General features: G+C 36.8%; 1 protein-coding gene across 1 annotated transcript in view; it reads left to right on the top strand.

Moving 5' to 3' along the window:
• Positions 1-19,622, top strand: part of NUP205 (nucleoporin 205) — a 46,701-nt gene that overhangs the window by 273 nt on the left and 26,806 nt on the right. The window contains exons 2-16 of the mRNA XM_066183467.1: positions 2,792-2,934; positions 3,959-4,130; positions 5,084-5,228; positions 6,085-6,244; positions 7,403-7,631; positions 7,788-7,952; positions 8,762-8,937; positions 11,251-11,367; positions 12,531-12,668; positions 13,716-13,866; positions 14,679-14,884; positions 16,151-16,333; positions 16,979-17,029; positions 17,614-17,823; positions 18,593-18,692. Coding sequence (XP_066039564.1) covers positions 2,792-2,934; positions 3,959-4,130; positions 5,084-5,228; positions 6,085-6,244; positions 7,403-7,631; positions 7,788-7,952; positions 8,762-8,937; positions 11,251-11,367; positions 12,531-12,668; positions 13,716-13,866; positions 14,679-14,884; positions 16,151-16,333; positions 16,979-17,029; positions 17,614-17,823; positions 18,593-18,692 — 2,346 coding nt within the window. The remainder of the gene's footprint in view (positions 1-2,791; positions 2,935-3,958; positions 4,131-5,083; positions 5,229-6,084; positions 6,245-7,402; positions 7,632-7,787; positions 7,953-8,761; positions 8,938-11,250; positions 11,368-12,530; positions 12,669-13,715; positions 13,867-14,678; positions 14,885-16,150; positions 16,334-16,978; positions 17,030-17,613; positions 17,824-18,592; positions 18,693-19,622) is intronic.

Here is a 19,622-nt window from a genome sequence, read left to right as displayed (position 1 = left end):
TGCGGGACGTGGTGTGCGGGCAGGCGCCGTGAGAGCGCCTCCCGTGCGGAGGTACACGGGCTGGGGCCGCGCAGAGCTGCCCGGCCATGGAGCTCCGCCGTCAGAGCTGCCGCTGTGCCTGGCTGGTCCTGGCGGGGAGTCACGTCAGGCAGCCAAGGCCTTCTTGTTTAGAGAGGACTGTGGTAACTCGGTGTACACGTGGTCACGTATTACAGTCATCTCCTAATGCTGTGTTGTGTAAGAGGCGAAAGAGAAATATCTGCAGAATTTTGCCCTGCTTTCTATGTATAGTGCCATTCAGTAGTTAGAGAAGACAAGGCCCCTATCTCTCTCTAGCCTTCCTTTTTGTAAGACTGAGCCAGGTCAGTTCTTTCAGCCTCTCGTTCATCCTGTCCTGTGGCTCACTATTTCAGTGTCTAGCTCTGAGGAGCCCAAAACTACACACAGTATGGGACTCAAGGACTATGAGATGCCTAAATAATCACTTACTTGCATCTGCAGGCTACAGCTGTTAATAGAGCCTGGAGTCTGTAGGCAGCCTTTGCTGTGAGCGTGTGCTGCTGACTGGTGTTCGGCTTCCTGTCTGCCAGGACACTGGGCTGTTTGTCTGGAAAGCTGCTCCCCAGCAGCTCCCTTGGTCCCCAGCCTATGCCGTGATTCTGTGTTGGGTGCAACATGTTGCATTTACCCTTGGTGAGCTTCATTAGGTTAATAGAAGGAGAACGAGGACCCTGTGAAAAACAGTTGTCATCGGAATATAGGCCAAAAGGTCTGTAAATAAGTTTTTTGTATGTCAATGGTGACAGTTAATAGTCATTATTAATTCTAGCTAGTAGAACTGAAACCTCCATTCCTCTGGCTAGCAAGGAACAAATTCTACAGAGATTTTTTTTAATCTCGCTGAATGGATTGCATCCCTGTAGCCTCACAGAAAAGCAGTAATAAAGCAAAGACTCTTCATTTAAAAAAACCTATTGCTTTGTTGAAGTGAAAATTGGAGTAGTTCAAATAAGACTATTTTATGAATTACAATGCAAGAGCATCTGCAGACTTATAATTAAAAAAAATAGGGGAGGAAGGAGTTTTCTACAGGAAATATTAGAAAAAAATAAAAGGAGATCTTGCACAAGAACTAGTGCAGATTTTGCCTTAGGTTATAGTGTATTGTTTGTGGGAAGAGACATATCATGGTTGAGTCTGTTACTTGGCAAAATGTTCAGGCATATAAGTGTCGGCTGCTGTTGTTGCCAAGAGAAGCAACTCAGCCTGTCCTGATGGTATGGGCAGCCTTTCTAAAACTAGTAATAATAGAACAGCTTAAGTGGGAAAATGTCAGCATGGTTGCTAAAGTCCAACCTCTTCCTATCCCAGGTGCCCATTCCTTTCTCTGCAATAATCCATCTTTGTGCCGTTGCAGAGCAAACTGGGTTGTAGATGTGATCCTGCTAAAAATAAACTCCTTTTTTGGATTAGATTTTGGTTAGAGAAGTTAGATCCTTAATTGGTTCTAATTCCCTACAGTACATGTGTTTGGGCTGGTGCAAAGCAATTATGTGGTAGGGACAAGAGAAACAAATGGGCCAGGGAAGTAGTTCAACAGCTTTTGGCAGGCACTGTGGTTTGCTGCTGGTGTTTGTTTGATTGGTAATGTAGTAAGAGTGAAAACACAGTTTCAAGTGGAAATAAATCTCTGAACTCTGAGATTGTGGGACAGCCAATTACAGCTGAGTGTGAAATTATGCATCCAGTAGTAGCTATTTTTAGGCAGGAGTAACATTGTACAAGTTAAAACACTGATGCTCAGAAGAGGCAAATTTGTCGCTTTTTTACTCGTTGTCCCCAACACAGCCATACTGGCACTGCTAAATGTGTTGTCTCAGTTATTTGTAAATTCACTTGTGTGAATGGCTTCACCATTTAACTGTGTAGACTTCACTATTTAAATATGGCAGTCTTTGATCTGACCTTCTAGAGGTACTTTGAAGCTTAGGAGATTTGCATTTTGATTGTTGGGAGGAATATCAATTCTAATTTGAGTAATCAAAGAAGTTTGTGCTCTCTCAACAGAGAATGTTTTTCTCTGATGAGTGAGGCAGGATTTTACACCCCTTCCAGATCACTAGCTCAGTTACACGGTGGTTCATCTGGCAATGTAGGAGCAATAAGGGGGATTTAAATAGCTTGCTTTTGCTTAAACTGCTTTTTGGTTTTCCCGTCTTGCTCACTCAAGCAGTAATCTTTGGAAACGGTTGAAACCATTTTTTTTAAAGCCATCTGCTGTAATGCAAGAGTATTGTATATTTTGATTTGATGGGCTGTTTAGCTAATAGTGAAGGTAGTCCTTTTCTGGAGTGCTTTGTAGAAGTGGTAGAGTCACATCCTGGAGGAATTTAAAAGACATGTGCATGTGGCACCTGGAGACATGGTTTAGTGGAGGACTTGGCAGTGCCAGATTAATGCTTGAACTCGATGACCTTAAAGGTCTTTTCCAACCTAATACCTGTATTGTAAGTATTCTTGTAAGTTGACTTTCAGCACCAGAATTTAGGTGTGTACATCATCTTTGGTGCTTTACTTCCCTAAATGGAATTAAGTTTTATATCAGTACATTGTTCGGTTTTTTTGTGCCTTAGGAAAGGAAAATATACTTTTCTTCACAGGTGTAAGAGTATACTCACATGCCAAGAGTAACAGTAAACTAAAAAAGAATTTACTTATTGAAAACAATATATAAATAATTTGTTTTCTTCTTTTCTCTATTTCAAATACATTGTTTTATCTCCTCTTCTAGCTGCCAGCTTGTGGGGGCCATATAAGGACATATGGCAGACTGTAATGAATGCCATTTGGAAAAGGCAACCTGAAGCTGTTCATCGTCTAGATCAAGTTTTAAAGAAGCACAAATCTGACTTCATTTCTCTCTTCAGAAATCCGGTACTGGACTAATGCTCTCTTCTGGAATGAACTGGAGAGTTGTTGATTTCCTCTGTCTTATATTGTTGTCTTAAATGCCATTTTAGACCCTGACCATTCTTTTCATGTGAGATCTTCACAGTACATAACATAGATGTGTTATACCAGTCTTGTTCTGCTGTAAGAATACAAATAGTATTAAGTGGGAAAAGATAATGCATACGTATTATTTTGTATCTTCTACAGGATAATTTTGTCTGTTTTTTTTCTCCCATTATTTGAGTGCTATTTTGAAAGGAATAGTAAAACTATCTGATGATCCATCAGTCATGTATTAACTTTTTTTGTTACTCTTGTGTGTCTGAAATAAACCCCAGAGCTATTTTGTCTGGTTTTGCTCATGTTTCAGTCAGATTAACAAACACACAAAACGGGTAAACACTTGAACTTAAAAAAATACAGAACGTGTCTTACTTGGAACGCCACATAATGTGAAAAAACTCCCCGTTTCTTGGCTGGTGTATCATAATGTGGTAATTAGAAATATATCTTCTTTCAGTGGTGTTATTTCTCCAGTAGTAGATGGCTTGTTTAAATTGATAGGTCAGAAAACAGTCAGCTATAGAGTTTTAGGATATTTTAGCATCTCAGTTTAATGGAAAAAGAATGATGTAGAGAATAGTTGGGAGTCACAACAGTTCTGATCAGCGACCCAGATGTCTTTCACTGAATTGATGCCAGTTCCTATTGGGAATTATATCAAAGTTTACTTTCAACCACTAGTATTTTGAGTAAACTAAATGTCAGCACTGATTGTATATGATTATTTTTTTATGTTCACACAAAGAGACCACTGCTGTCCAAGCATGAAGCATTTTTAGGATCCCTTTATTATCTCTGTTTAAAAACACTGCCTTTGTTTTTATGATGACAACCTAACCTGACAGAAGGAGGAAGATTTGTGAGGAAGGATTAATGTGTTAAGCTTTATTCAGTATTTGATCTTGCCATTTTGAATAACTTCTGATGCTTATTTCTCTTGCAGCCAAAAAATGTTCAGCAGCATGAGAAAATTCAGAAAGCAAGCACAGAAGGAGTTGCTATCCAGGGTCAGCAGGGAACTAGGCTTTTGCCAGAGCAGCTGATCAGAGAAGCCTTTATCCTCAGTGACCTCTTTGATATTGGAGAGTTGGCAGCTGTTGAGCTCCTTCTAGCTGGTGAGAAGGGAAAATATTTAAGATCTGGAGAAATATAACTTAAATAGGGCCTTCTTATTTAAGTGTACATTTAAGGTGAATGCATGATGCAGTGAAGAGCTTAACTTCCTAACACAGAATATTCTTTAAAAGAAATTCTCACTGTAATGTCATATGATAGCAGTGTTCTGAACCCTACTGTTTGCACACTCAGCTAATATTCCCCCCCTCAGTGAAGGAGGGAATATTCTGAGGAGGTTTTATGGTGTACTTTCTGTATCGTTGAATTTAAACATAATTAAAACAGGATTGAGAATTTTTCCATAAAACAGTGTAATAGGTACTGATTCTTCAAATTATGTATTAGTTGTACATTGCTGTGTGATTCTGTAATCTAACGACTGATTAGTAAGTGAAGTATTCTGGAAAGTGACACATTCTTTGTGTAGAAGATTGATTTTAGAATCGTTAAGTTAAAATTGTTAGTTGTTATTACTAGCTACTGTTCATTAACTTGAAAAATTTGTTAAAGAAGTAGATTGCAAATTTGTCACCGTTGGGAAACTATCTTAAGTCAGGCTCACTGTCTATTTTGAGCTTGAATGTTCAAGGTAATTTCAGATAGAAATTTTGATTTTGAATAAAAGATATTTCAGTGATAATCATCTTGAATTGGTTATTAAGATGGGTACGTATCAGTGGCAAATACCATTTGGACTAGGCAATTTATGGACTAATACTTAAAAGACCCGTTGTTGTATGTTTTAATAGTTGAATAATAATTTTACCAATAGCACCCAAAATATCTGGGATTTCTTTTAAGTATCTGAAACAAATCAAAGTGGTGGTGAATAACCACAGTTACTTTGAATGCGATATTTGTATTTCAATCAGAAATACAAAGATAGAGAGCTGTTACCAAGATGTGTATGTTCAGCTTTCTTTGGCTATTTCTATCCATTTTCATTCACTAGGAGAACACCAGCAGCCTCATTTTCCTGGCCTTACAAGAGGTCTAGTGGCGGTTCTGTTGTACTGGGATGGAAAAAGATGCATTGCCAATTCACTGCGAGCCCTCATCCAGTCACGCCAAGGCAAGACGTGGACATTAGAACTCAGGTCTGTTTCAGGGCGATGAGCTGATGAAAGCTCTTTGTTTTGAGTGCTTTTAGAACTACTTAGACTAAAGGGAGTATCTATAGTCTTGAATTTCCTTTTTTCTCATAACCTGATGGAGCTGCTCTTATGTTTGTTTCTTAAGCATAATCATTTTTTGCACATAGTTTGTTGAATTATAGGGATATATATTTTACTTCCAGTTCTTTCACGCTACTTCACCTTTTGGCAGTATTTTACTTCAGACACTCTCCCAGTCATTTTTGCTCGCTCTAGTGGTGATTGCTCAGTATTTGAGAACCCTGCTGTGTTCTGACTTTCTGTGTACTGTAAAAGGGAATTGTGCTCCTGCCTTCACTTAAAAGAAATGTACTGTCTACTGGTGAACATTATATGCTAGTATTTTTTGCCTTGGAAAAGAAAGTAGTGCACACTACTTGCTTCCAAGTTGGCTAGAGAAAGATAAAAAATCTGTTCTAGTGTAAATATAAATTCTGAGAGTGGTATCTGGACAGTTGCATTTACTAGTAGGAAAGAGCCTGTGAGCTTGTGAGTTATGTATATCTTATATATAATATTTTTTCCTTTTAATAGAAATCCTAACTAGCTGATCCCTGTTGTATTCTCATATTCCATGTTATTGAACCTTCAGCTACCTAAAGTCTGTATCCATTCAGCACAATGTTTTGAGAGGGCAGTACTTACTGATTAGTGATGGACATTTATTTGCTCTCTGTATATAGTTTATATGTATGGTTTTTTTGGTCATCAAATACATTTAATGGGATTCATTATTTTAGCCATATTTGTGACTGGAAAACTATGAATAATTGTTTAATTTGTATTCTTTCTGTTATAGTCAAGAGTTAATTTCCCTGACAACACGCTTTACAAATGACCTAATGGAGCAGGGTTTGACTCAGAAGATCCTTACACTTCTGTCTAACATTGATTTGAACAACGAATTTGATAAGCTCCAGAGAGAGCGAGGATTGGGCAGTGAGAAACATCGCAAAGAGGTAAAACTCACCAAGCGTGGATATTCTTCTGTGTAACTGAACACATTAGGATAGAGTTAGACTGCAAAGAGTCCTTTATGTTTGCACAAAATCTGCTACTGTCTGAGATCGCAGGCACTGCTTCACAGCTTGTGTAACATCAATGTGGGATTCACATTGCTTCCCACGTTTCTGTTTTGCTGTTGCTCCCAGATGCTAGGGCATGCCTTATTTTTATTGAAGAATTGTAACAGTAAAAATCTAAGCCTAATATTTACACTGTGTGTAAATTTCTTCTTTTTTTAATTCTGAAGTCCGTGTTTTAAATTATCAGCGCTACCATTATCTGCACCATTGGCATAAGAAAAGTGAATTCACAAATTATTAAAACAGATTGAAACCAAGTTAAGTCAGGTGAATAATTCTCTTAATAATCCAATTGTGTTAATATGAACAGAAGCATTTTGGATAGTCAAGTGAAAATTGCTTGAAAATACATTGTCATCTTTGGAATTCCTGAACTTAATTGACACTAACTGCCGCATAATTTTTCTAGCAGGAAGATTTTAAACTTTATTGTTTTAATTTTTGAACTCCTTTCTAATGGGTCATCTGCCTAAAAATCATTTTGTGTAATAATGAATCAATTTATTTTCCACTGACTAAAGAAGTAGTCCTGCACTTTTGCTATGAATCTAGAAACTATGGAAAGAGTATCTTTCTCATTTTTCTTAAATTACCTTAATTTACCTTAGTTTCACTTTAAGATTCATTTTTTGGGGCAAGGAGAAGGCTGACTGTTTCTGGGGTAACTGCCAGTGCAGTTGTGTAATTAGAGACAGGGAATGTGTCTTCTGTGTGATACATTTACCACTATGTAAATTCTATGAAGATTGATGTCTCCTGTCCTTGACAGGGATGCTGGTTTGCATGTAGTCATATTCCCAGGTATCTACTCATGCCTCTCATGAAATACATAGGAATATAAATGCAATTAACAAGCAGAAGTGTCCTTTTGTTGTTTAGCAAATAAACCCAACATTTTCTGTAGCTGCTGTCTTTAGAGTGATTTTTAGTTTAAGCCAGTCATTATGATTGACTGAGAAGGACAAGTTGAACATGTTACCAGAATAGGTATATTGACAGGTTGTTGTTTGTTTGTTTGTTCGTCTTGTAAAGGTTTCCGATCTCATTAAAGAATGCCGACAGTCCTTGGCTGAAAGTCTCTTTGTCTGGACGTGTCAGTCACCCCTGAATAAGGATGACACTCTAATCCTCATAAGTTACCTGGAGAAGGTAACAGTGGAAGCTGATGGCTCACTGGATGGCGTGAACTTGTCTCTTCTCATGGCTCTCCTTTACTGCTTTGATGTCAGTTTTCTGGAACAAGGGGCAGAGGATCGTGAAGGTAATGCTGGCAGCTTTCCCAGAGGTTACCTTGTGCAGATGAATAAACTGTTGCTTAAGCAATTTTGTTATTGATCAGTAACAAATTGGCAGGATTTTGCATGTATTTTTTCACATTTGTTTACTGAGTATTGGTTTTGTGTTTTTGTTGTTGAAGACTTGATGCACCGGCTCCCTCTGCTAGCAGAAAGACAGTACATAGCAACAATCCACACTCGGCTTCAGGAGTCTCAGCCCTGGAAATTACCAGGTCTGCAAGCTACTGTTAGATTAGCCTGGGCACTGACATTGCGAGGAATATCCCAATTCTCTGATGTGACAGGTAAATGTCCCTAAAGTTCAGTTGCTGCACATGAGTATTCAGAGCTTGCAAGTGGTGTAGGTCAAAGGATCTATTACCTTTCTGAAGTGTTGTTATTTACCTTTATGATAAAATTACCATTAACACTTCCTTAAAACTTTTTCTGTGTGAGTTTGGTTGTTGTGAGTTGAATTGATTTGAAATGTACACAAGTGTAGAAGTAATTATTTACTAGACAGTAATAGTGCCTCATTGAAGTGAAAGAGATTTTAATGTACTGGAAAATTCAAGGATTTCATTTTCAGCTTTAGTATAATTTCAGTGCTTAAATCCAGAATTGGTTCTTGATTTTTTTTATTTTTTTTTTTTTTTTTTTATTTTTTTTTTTAAATTTTTTTTTACATCTGTGGATGTTAGACCTGGGTATGTTGAGATGATGAATCTATTCATAATTTTCTTTTTTCGTCTCCAAACCTCACAAACCTTCTAGCTTTCTACTACGTCAAAATTGAGTCTTTTCCAAAATGTCTAATAAAGAAAATGTGAACATTATAATTAATGTTTAATTAAAGTTAGTTTGTGATTTTTGGTTGACTGCCTTAGATTTTTCGGGGTAAATGGATTTGCACTGTAACACGTATTAAAACAGAAGGTAGAGATCATCATCTGCCATTAGTTTATCTTTTTTCAGTCTAGTTCTCCTGTACAGTGTTAAAAACAGAGTTGATAGAAGCATGGAAATTTGCATGTCAGCTGTGTATCCTGAAATACATTTGTTTGGTAACAGATTGTTATTTACCTCTTCCCTTCTTGTGAATTTTGTTGCCCAGCTCTAGCAGAATTCACTGAGGCAGATGAGGCAATGGCAGAGCTAGCAATTGCTGATTACGTTTTCCTCTTCCTGACTGAATCTGTTGTGGCGTCTGAAAATTTCTACCAGGAGGAATTTTACATTCGCAAAATCCATAACCTTGTCACAGACTTCCTTGCACTCATGCCAATGAAAGTAAGTTGTTTGTGTCAATAGCACTTGCTGAGAAATGTGGACATCTCTTCTATATTACTGTTATTTGCACGAGGTAGCATAGAGATTCAGACATGATGCTCAGCTTGAGGTCCTGTGCTTCAGAAAACTTGTTCGCTTTATAGAAGCCATAATGTTTGGGGTTTGTTTTCCACACTGAAATAGAATGTTGTAGCAATGGGAACAAAGGCATGGACCCCCTTGTGCATGGGAAGGGAATCACTTCATTGTACAAAAGTTACCCCCCTTTTATACCGTTAATGTCAACCAGACAAAACTCAAACTTAACAAAAGAAGAGCACCCATTGGCTGGCTCAGCTGCAGTGTGCTGTCCATGAGTCATAACTATCTCTCACCCTCCAACTGTCCAGTCTGCAACTATGCCTTCCTACAGGGCTTTCTGGTAAACATAAGCTTTAATAATTTTAACAGTTGTAACCCTGTATCCTACGGAATGTGGGTTTTGAAACACTTCAGTGTGGTGAGATTTGCAAAACAACCTTTATGGTGGTAGTAGTGTTTGTTTTACATTATTAAAATTTAAATGAATACTTAAATTCTTTTTCAGGTTGGGTTTGGGTTTTTTTTTTTGGTGTGTGTGGTTTTTTTTGTGTTTGTTTGTTTTTGGTTTTTTTGTGTGGTGGTAGTTGTCATTGTGTTGTGGGTTTTTTTAGGGTTTGAGGGTTTTTTTTGCTTTGGCTCAGATTTCCAGTTGCTTGTAGCTAATGCCTGAAGGTGAAGAGAGATGTTCATTACAATCAGGATTTTGTTTTACAGGATATAAGACAAAATCAGACCAGTGATTTTTATTCTAGTTTGATATAAGCCAGTACTAGCTGTTTCACAGGAAATTTTTAGTAGGCAGTTGGGGTATAGCCCTACAAGGCAACTTTTTGTCTTAACTGCTGATAGGTAATGGTTGGCTTATGTCCTCAGCTATTTCTACTATAATCTCAAATTGTAGGTATAAAGAAGTGTCTGTTTTGCAGGATCTTTGTTTTGCTTTGTGTATCTGTATAACCTTTGTTTAGTTTTACTTAAATCTCTAAGTCAGCATTTTAATTAATTCTTCTGCATAGTTTTAGCATTTAGGCTGCTTGCCAGTGATGATTTGGGTAAATTTTTGGTTGCCTGCATTATATTAGTTCAGACCTTGATAATTGGCTTTAGTATCTCAAATAATTCATTATTTAACTGATCAACATTCAGTTGTTTCTTGTTCAGTTAGTATACTGGTTTAGCTAGTTTGCTTTGACCCTTTCCACAGTTACTTCTAGTTTTTAATATTTTTTTCTTATTATTATTTTTAAACTATTTTTTTCCCAATGATTTTGCATATCATTCAGTTTCGCACGTTGAATTATGTTCTAGACCATTAGCTAGTCTCTATTGACTGTCAACATGTTTTATTTTTTTAATGTGTTGAATTGGTTGTTTACTTCTGTTTCTTGTTCTTTGATGTCTCCTTAATATTTAACAAGACTTTTAATCTCATGTCTGTTTGCTTTCTATAAACCTCTGTTGGGGTCTCATGTCAAAAGCTTTTTGAATTTAAAATTAAATGTCAGCTGGTTCTTGTTTAGTAATTAGCTTTTTCAACACAAAGAAGTTCAGGATGCTGATTAAATGGCTGCTTTTTTAAAAAAATTGCTGTTAAAAAATTAAAAGTAAAACAAGAGCCGTTCTTCTTGCTCTTCTCTCATTTTTCCTTTGGTATTTATTGACATGTGGTAATCCTTCTGGCTGAGACAGAGTAACTCCAAAATTGCACCAGTTCAGAACTTTCAAGTCATAAAGTAGCTGCAAGTAGAAGTAGTCTTTTGTGGTGAAGAAAGGTGCAATCCACAGATCTATATACAGGAATCAATATTTTGCATTCACGTTTGCATTTGCGTTACATGTTTCTTGTCACTCCTTGTGAATAATGGCCTAAGATTCCTTGAAACTAAGCTGTCTAGCTTTTAAATTACAAAAAAGGAAAGGATCCACCTTTTCGAGCCAAACCAAAGTATGTGGTGCAGTCAGTTAGGAAAGACTCCCATGATACAAGTTCAGGGCTTTTGCTATGCTCTGAGGGCTTTGGCAGTAAGCAAGTGGTTGACTGTAACTTTAAGCAAGCTCTTAGGGGGAGAGAGGATTGAAAAAATAGAAAATTGAATATACTTGTTGTGTGCGTGCAAATATATTTGCTTTCTTAGTTTTAATGGGCCATATAGACAATTCCATTATTTGTTTGATTTCATTCTTAGCTAAATATAGACCACTGTTTCTTTTTCCACTTCATAAATCCTGTAGGTAAAACAGCTGAGAAATCGTGCTGATGAAGATGCTCGCATGATCCACATGAGTATTCAGATGGGAAACGATCCACCTATTTCCCTTCGGAAAGATCTGGAACATTTAATGCTTCTAGTAAGCCTTATTTTCTTGTTAATTACTGTGACAAATAAAGATTGTGACTTGCATTTGTCGTCTGAAAACTCCTATCTGAATGAGCCCATATAGTGCTGGATCTTTTCCTTTTGGGATGATTTTTTTTTCCTTAAGTACACACACTTTTCTATAATTTTTTGTATAAAGGCATTAACTTACTGCCTTGGTTTCTGATGTTAATGTCATGGTTTTAAATTATTTTTTAGTGAGAAAATACTGCAGTTTCTTACGTTTGAAGGTTTTAGAGGTTTTACCCGCTGTTGGCAATTACTCTGATAAGTAATTGAAATGTCTAAATAATTCTTATACGTTGATATATTTGTAATGAGAGTTTTGGAGAACTGTTTTGTATTTGCTGTAGAGTAGGCTTGGTAAAGTGACTCCATCAAGGCTGATGGAATTACAAATTCCCTTATTTCAGTAGAGTTTTGACTTTAAGTGTACATTTAAAAGAAAGAATTTTCTGTCAAATTTTTAATTAAAAAATGGAAATAAAAATCATTATATTTGTTTAAATATTAGCTATTAAGGTTACTGAACTGCACTTTCAGAAAAATCCATGCTGAAAACCAGATTTGCATTTCGAACTGAGGTGTTTTATATTTTCTAGAAATTTAAAAACTTGTATTACTCATCTTTTCCAAAGATACTCCTTTAGGTTACAGACATTAGTAGGAAGATTTGTTGTGAAATGCTTTCTTAAGCAGCTCAGATAGATACAGTAAACTTAAATGAAGAACTAGAAATAAAAATTTGCTCTGAGAAATTTGTATGTTCAGATAGCAGATAAGATTTCTAATTGTGATACTGGCTAACTTGTAAAATTAATGTATTTTAATGTAGGCATATGGTTGTCTAAGGAGAAATGACACTTTTTAAAGCAATAATTTAATCCATAATAATTAAATAGAAAGATATTAAATTTTCACTGTTACGTGCATTTTGAATTTTGCTGGCTGTCACTGTTCCAATACTGTTATTTAGAAGATGTAATTTTCAGAAAGTTTTAAGAACTAGAACAACCCTGTGATGGTTTGCCTCTCAGATGTGTTTAGCTAATCTAGAAGCAGTGCTTATTCTTGAAGTAATGTTTTTTTCTTCCTGGAATTGATACTTTTCTGGCATCTTCCTTTTTCTGACAGATTGCTGAGCTGTATAGGAAAGACCCCTTTAATCTGGAACTTGCCCATGAATACTGGTGTCCGTCAGAGCCCCTGCAGACATCCACCATCATGGGCTCCTACCTTGGAGTAGCTCACCAGCGGCCACCCCAGCGCCAGGTTAGCTAACTTCTCTTGAGTAATTACTGGTAACTTGAAACCAAAGGAACAAAAAACCCTCCAGCAACAAATTTTTTGGTGTCCTTAATACAGGTAGCCTCTAAGAAGACCTTACTTTTTTTCAATGACCGATTTGCACGTGTCCTGCTCTGCGTGACATGGTCATGGTTGCTTGCCCTAAAATGAACTACTACCAGCCATTCGTGGTTGTCAGTAAACTTAGCAAGAAAGAGTACTAGCAAACATCTGTGTGAAAATATTGTTTAGGTTTGATTTGTTACAGTCACGAAATGGATTTTGATAGTTCCCTTGTGTTTTTTGTCTGATGACTTTTACATGCCTTTTTCATGTAACTGAGAAGTTAGATTCCTTAACAATTAAAAAAAAAAAGCTTTACTAACTGCAGTTGAGAGTATTTTAGGGGTAAAAAGTCTTTAGAATATTTTAATTATTTGAAGTCCAAAATTATAGTCCATAAGATACAGAGCTTAAAATTAGAATGAAGAAACAATCTAAGCAGGCATGCCAAAAACTCTTTGAATACCTGGGATGCTGTCAGCTCTCAATGCTTCTTGAAGGTCTGTGCAGTGCTAGCCAAAACCTTGTACGAGACAGATCAGACACATCCCAAGACCCACCCAGAATACTGACAACTTAAATTAGGGCCAGGTGCAATCTGCAAGCAGCCTAATATGACCCTGAAAGGAAGTGCCGTGTGTGTGAGTCACTGTTCAGGTATATGACATCCACATTGAATTCTTTACTTGCACTGTGAGATGTGCTAATAATACTGCTGTGTAACATTTGGGAGCTGAAGTAAATTTTATCACTAGAAATATAGAATTGGAGAGTTAGTATATTTTGCAGTCATATGAGTTGTTTTGTTTTCTCTTCCAAACACGTCTCACTGAATAGGCCAGTCTACAAAGGAGCTTGTCTACCCTGCTCTGATTACATTAGAATCTGTTATCTGACTTTTACTGCCTAATGTTTTCCTATAATACTCAGATTTACCTTTTTCTCAACACTGATCTTTATTTGTTCTAGGTTGTCTTGTCAAAGTTTGTTAGGCAAATGGGAGATCTACTTCCTTCCACAATTTACATCCCATACTTGAAAATGCTGCGGGGACTGGCTAGTGGACCTCAGTGTGCTCATTACTGCTTTAGTTTGCTAAAAGTCAATGGCAGTAGTCATGGTAAGAGAAGTGACACTTCAGCTCTTTCTCAGCTGCCTTTTCTTTTGACAAGTATGAAAACTCATTTGAGATGAATTGTGGCCTCAAGCTTTTAGCATTAATTATTAGTACAAAGATGAAATTGGAAGGCTTTACTCAAAACTGTAATCTGAAAAAAACCCTGACAGATAAGGTAATTAGATGTCTGAGCATCTTAGCAAGCAATTCACCTAGTGAAATAATGCTTTCTTTTAAAAAAAGCCAGTGTCTGAACACTGTAAGAAATGTAGAGTGTCAGTGTTGCTTATTATAAAACAAAAAAATGAGTAACGTTTTAAAGTTAGCTGAATTTAGAAAACATACAATGTAACTTTCGTGGGCTAACTTTGTTCAGAAGCGCTTTGTTCGGTTAGAATTTTTTGATACATATAATATAATAGCACTTTCTCAAAGTAAGAGATGCTGGTCAGTCCTGTGTTTTGCATTCATTTTGCATTTGTCAAATTATTAAACCCCCCCTACTTTGAAGATACAAATAATGCTGCAAAGATTCCAATTCATGAAACAGAAAACTTATTTATACTAGTTCTTCGTATTAGCACCTTTCTGTCTCAAAAAAACCATAAACAAGCAAAAATCCCCCTGTCTCAAAAAAAACAGAAACAAGCAAAAATCCCCAAATCTAAATGATTAGTTTTGGATATAGTAACTTTCCTTTGAACTTTACTTTTTCCTTTAGATAAGAATGTTTTCCTTTTAGTTTTAGCTACCCTGCTTTTCACCCTGTGAAAGAGTAGAAAGAAAATCTTGTCACCTGTTTGCCATTTTTCTAGCGGAAAACATCCAAGGAGCAGGTGGCAGTCCTGTCTCCTGGGAGCATTTCTTCCACTCTTTGATGCTTTATCATGAGCACTTAAGGAAAGACTTGCCAAGTGCAGACAGTGTCCAGTACCGTCACCTGCCTCTCCGAGGCATCACCCAGAAAGAACAGGATGGATTAATTGCATTTTTACAGCTGACCACTGTTATAGTCAATTGGGTAAGTAACCTTTTATTTGGTTTTCTTTGTTAATACCTTTTTTCCTAGTAAATCATCATCATTCAGCTCTGAAGTTCTCCTTGACCAAAAAAGTATGTAAGGAAAATTTACCTAGCAGTTGTCATTTTATTAACGAACTCCAAAAGTATGGGAAACATCAGGAATAACTGTAATGACCAAACACTGAAGGTGTAGGTGATGCAGAAAGAGATGATGCCTTTTTTTGTGTTGTTGGTATTGCTGATTTTCTTGCTTCCTTGACTCTGGTGGTGGTAATGGAGTTGTCTTTCAGAAGTGAGGTATAGTCACAATAAATCACTATGGAGTAGGAAAGTTCTTTGTCTTTATTTATGTGTTTGAAAAAGTAATAGTTGGATTCAAAAGGAAGTGGTAGAAATTTGGCAAGGAAAGTGATCAACTGTGAAACTTGCCTCCCAGGTTATGAATTAAAATGTCCCCAAACCAAGGGTGTAAAATGTTTTGAATGAATTGACTGGAAGACAATTCCAGGAGAATTAAATTGCAGTGTATAATTTTGCATTTTAAAAATCATCTTTGGTGGTAATGATAATGGGGTGATGCTGTTTGAGCTGTAATGTCAGCATTACATATGCATGGAGAAAAGGGAGTTCTTAAAACTAATATTTTTGTAGCATCATCAAATCATAATCTGGGATGAAGATAAATTTGTTCTGAGGATGGGGGGAATTACCATTTGATGAGGCTATAGGCTTGTTACTGTCCAGTGGTTCATCTCAGAGTCTCAGTCTGGTAAACTTACATGAGTGATGATCCTGTTCTTAGACTAAAACTAATTGATACAAGTTCTTAGCAAATGTCCAAATGCAGTGTGAGTTCATAGAAATATATTGAGATAGGAATATATAGAATGTATGTAATAGAAAAACTGATGAAAGTCCCTCTACCCAAGCTTGAAGAAGCTGCTAGAGTGTAAGTACTTAAAGACTAATTCCATGAATGTGTGTCTACTAAAAAAAAGTGGGTTGTTATAAGAAGCTTGTAGTATCCAAATAATTTTCCTGTGTGGATAGGCACAATTTCAGTGCTTGTAAGTCTTTATGCTTGACTTTTTGTTTAAATAAAATGGTTGGCTTTGGAATTGTCTACTATTCTTTTGATATTTTACACACCTGCAAGTACAAAGCAGAGTCTTTGGTACTTAACTGTGAATTAGAGATTGCAAAACATGAAAAACCTTCAAAGTAATAATCTGCAGTTCTGTTTTCTGTTGAACTCTACATGTAGAGTGAGAATGCTCGCTTGGCACTTTGTGAGCACCCTCAGTGGACACCAGTAGTGGTCATCCTGGGACTTCTGCAGTGCAGCATTCCTCCTATTTTGAAAGCAGAGCTATTAGAAACCCTTACTGCTTTTGGAAGATCTCCTGAAATAGCTGCTTCACTTTGGCAATCCCTGGAATATACACAGGTATCTTAGGATTTTCGAGTGCTTAGAATTGTACCATCCCAGTTTGTTGAAACTGCCAGTAGTATATTTGAAATAGTATTGCATTTCCTCCTAAATTTTCTTTTTGCCATTGTTGAATATAATTTCTTTCACATAGTTAATGCTTTGGAACAATACTGAAAATGACAGTATGTCCTCAGAGATGCTGTTGACTGGGCTTATTTTATATCAATACAGGTTTCCTAACAGTCCTCTTTAAACTGTAATTGCTGCCTTATTTTTAGTTGCTAATAAGAGACCCTGACAATAATGACATCTCACCACCTTTGCTTCCTAATTTATGGTATTTCTTAAAATATACTGTAGAAGGAGATAATGGAAGAAACGTCTTTCCCCTACCCAATATAAGATAAAAATCATTAATGTGAAAACGTGATGCAGATCTTGAGAATATAAAGCTGGAAGCATACAAGTGTAAAACACAATCCAGCCTCTCAGACAGAAAAATATTGGGTTTTTATCCCTTTTTAAAAGGATTTAGAAAACCTCTTCTTACATCTAAAATGTGATGAGTATCTTCTTTTTACTCCTGATAAAAATGACAGAGATGCACTTCAGTTATGTGCAATGTGTTGATCTGTTTTCATTTCTCTTCCTGTTTTGAAGATATTACAAACTGTGAGAAGTCCAGGCCAGAGACAAGCAATTGGTATTGAGGTAAGAGACTCTCTATATCTAGGCAGCCTCTCTGATCATCTGCGTATGCATTTGGGAAGCACTTTCAGAGGCTGCCTCTCCTGCTGTGTCCATGGGAAACTTCTAGTAGACGCTGTTGTTTCACTGCTTTGTAATTTACTTTCAAATCCTGCTTGTAATTTCTGGAAAACTTTATCCATTTTTACATCTAGTTCAGCTTCATACTAGTAACAGAACAACATCTAAACCCTCAAATTCCTCATGAGCGTTTCTTGCTAAGATTTTCCTTAATTGGACTCACTTTTGTTACATCTTGGTACAACTAACTTTGCTTCTAACAACAATGGTAGATAAAAGCAAAGTAGGTAAATGTTGAGGCATATCTTCCAGTAGCTCAGAAAGGAATGAATGTGTGTTGCTAGACTGAAATAACAGTACTGATGCTTTGCTGCTTTTGATGTTTGTGTTGTACTGTAGACAGAAATGCTGCTAAGTTTATTCACTGTGAAGTAATCCACAGATGATGCTATTACATTATTTTTAACATGTTTCTTCCTACCGCAAAATCTGTGATTTGTCTCCTGTCTTTTTGCTGTCCTGGGAAGGTTGAATTGAATGAGATTGAGTCCCGATGTGAGGAATATCCTTTAACTCGTGCCTTCTGTCGACTCATCAGCACACTAGTGGAGAGTTCATTCCCAGCTAACTTGGGAGCAGGTCTCCGCCCTCCAGGCTTTGATCCCTATCTCCAGTTCCTCAGGGATGCTGTGTTTCTCCGATTCCGCACCAGAGCTTACCGGCGAGCTGCTGAAAAAGTAAGTTTTGTTTGAAAAATATTGTTTTTCTTAGGATGTAGTTGATGATGTGGCTTAGACCTGTTTGAGAAAGCTGTGCAGGTTTGATGCAGCGAAAGTAACATAGAGCACTTGATAGTGTTTTGATTCTGTAAACAGGTGATATTTCAACTCATGGGTCACAATATACTTCAAAGGAGCCTGTATAAAGTACCTTTTAAAAAAGAAGTTTGTATTCCTTAATTTCAACTTGCTGTACAGGATTCTGCAAGTCTGCTACATGGCTAATGACTTCTGAACATGACATGCCCAAATCTACAAGTCAGATTTGTCCTTTTCTCAGTGTTACGTCAGAAAATATTTCTGACTTGCTGTACCAAGGAATCTGGCTTTTTCTTTTTTTTTACAATAATACTGGATGAAAGTGCATGCTAAACTGTATCCTGGAAGCTGGCTATTCTTGATCTATTCTTAGCTGTATAACTAATAAAACCTATTTATTGCTTATAGTTACAATATCCTGAAATGTATATTGTATAATATACATATTAGCCTAAAATAGGTAAATCTGTTTGTGTTCCCTCTCACTTCAGAAAGAAAGCTTGGGCTTTCTAAGGATTTGACATGATGAAATATAGTGTGGTTAGCATGATTATCTAATTTTGAAGTACTAGCCATGATTCTGATCCAGTACATCACTGCACTGTGTGTTGTGTTCTTTGTCATCTTGGCATTGTTGCTTCAGTATCAGTCTTAATCTGTCTGTGATTTGTTTTCTCATTATCTGCAGTGGGAAGTAGCTGAGGTAGTTCTGGAAGTGTTTTACAAATTATTGCGGGACTACGAACCTCAACTTGAAGACTTTGTGGATCAATATGTGGAGTTACAAGGTTAAGTTGTTCATTTTTTCACTGACAAACAGAATTGTAGCTTATTTTAGTCTGTTGCCTCTATCTTGGGGTCTTGTTTAATATTGCAAATAAGCTGATGGAAAGCTAGACCAAGACTTTAAAATAGGAAGATGTTAAAAAAATTTCCACGTAGTATCGAAATCTGCATTGCTGACTCAGCAGGTCTTCACGTACACTATTTTCTACTTCCCTGTCTCTGCTAGGAGAATAATTTCTGTCTCTTTCATTTCTGATTTGGTTGAAGAGTAACATTTGATACTTGAACAGTGTCTCGGTTTTGGCTTGTTCTTCTGGACTTCTTTGGTCTTTATCTAAATCACCACTGTTTGTAGGGTAAATTTAAAGGCATCATTGTATTTGAGATAACCTTTATTATTAATATTATTGATAAATGAATTATTGGAAGCAGACAGTAGCAGTGGAATTGTGACCTGTAGTAATTTAATACTGAGCAGCTGTTCTGTAAAAGGCCAAAGTAGATTACAGTTGCCTCATTATAGGAAACTTAAGGCTTGTTTGGGCTCTAAATTTATTTTTCTTGAAACAAAGTTTCTTGTCATGAATTCCATCCTGATGCCTGTGGATTTTCTTGAACTAGTGCTGTGAGAACCACTTTTTAATTGAAAACAACTTTAGAGTTGGAAGGCCTCTGTGCCTCATACTTTGACAAAGACTACTTGGTAGCATAACTAGCTCAGAGAATTTGTTAGCTTCTTCCTGTCCTTGGCTAATCCTTCAATTTGTATGAATATTTGTGGGTTCCACGATGTCTTGGAGAAGTGGGTTAATCTGGTTTTGAGTAGATGCATTTTTCAAACAGATTCGCTGTGTGGCCCCACAGTGGCATGGCTTGTGTGTTGGTGTGTGGTGGAGTGGCACACACAGAATGAACGAATGAATGAATGGAAG

Source organism: Chamaea fasciata, unplaced genomic scaffold (assembly GCF_029207755.1).
Source record: "Chamaea fasciata isolate MVZ Bird 193981 ecotype frontalis unplaced genomic scaffold, bChaFas1.0.hap1 SCAF_5, whole genome shotgun sequence".
Taxonomy (NCBI): Eukaryota; Metazoa; Chordata; class Aves; order Passeriformes; family Sylviidae; genus Chamaea; species Chamaea fasciata.
Note: the sequence above shows the minus strand (reverse complement) of the source record. Positions and strands in the feature narration are given on the sequence as shown.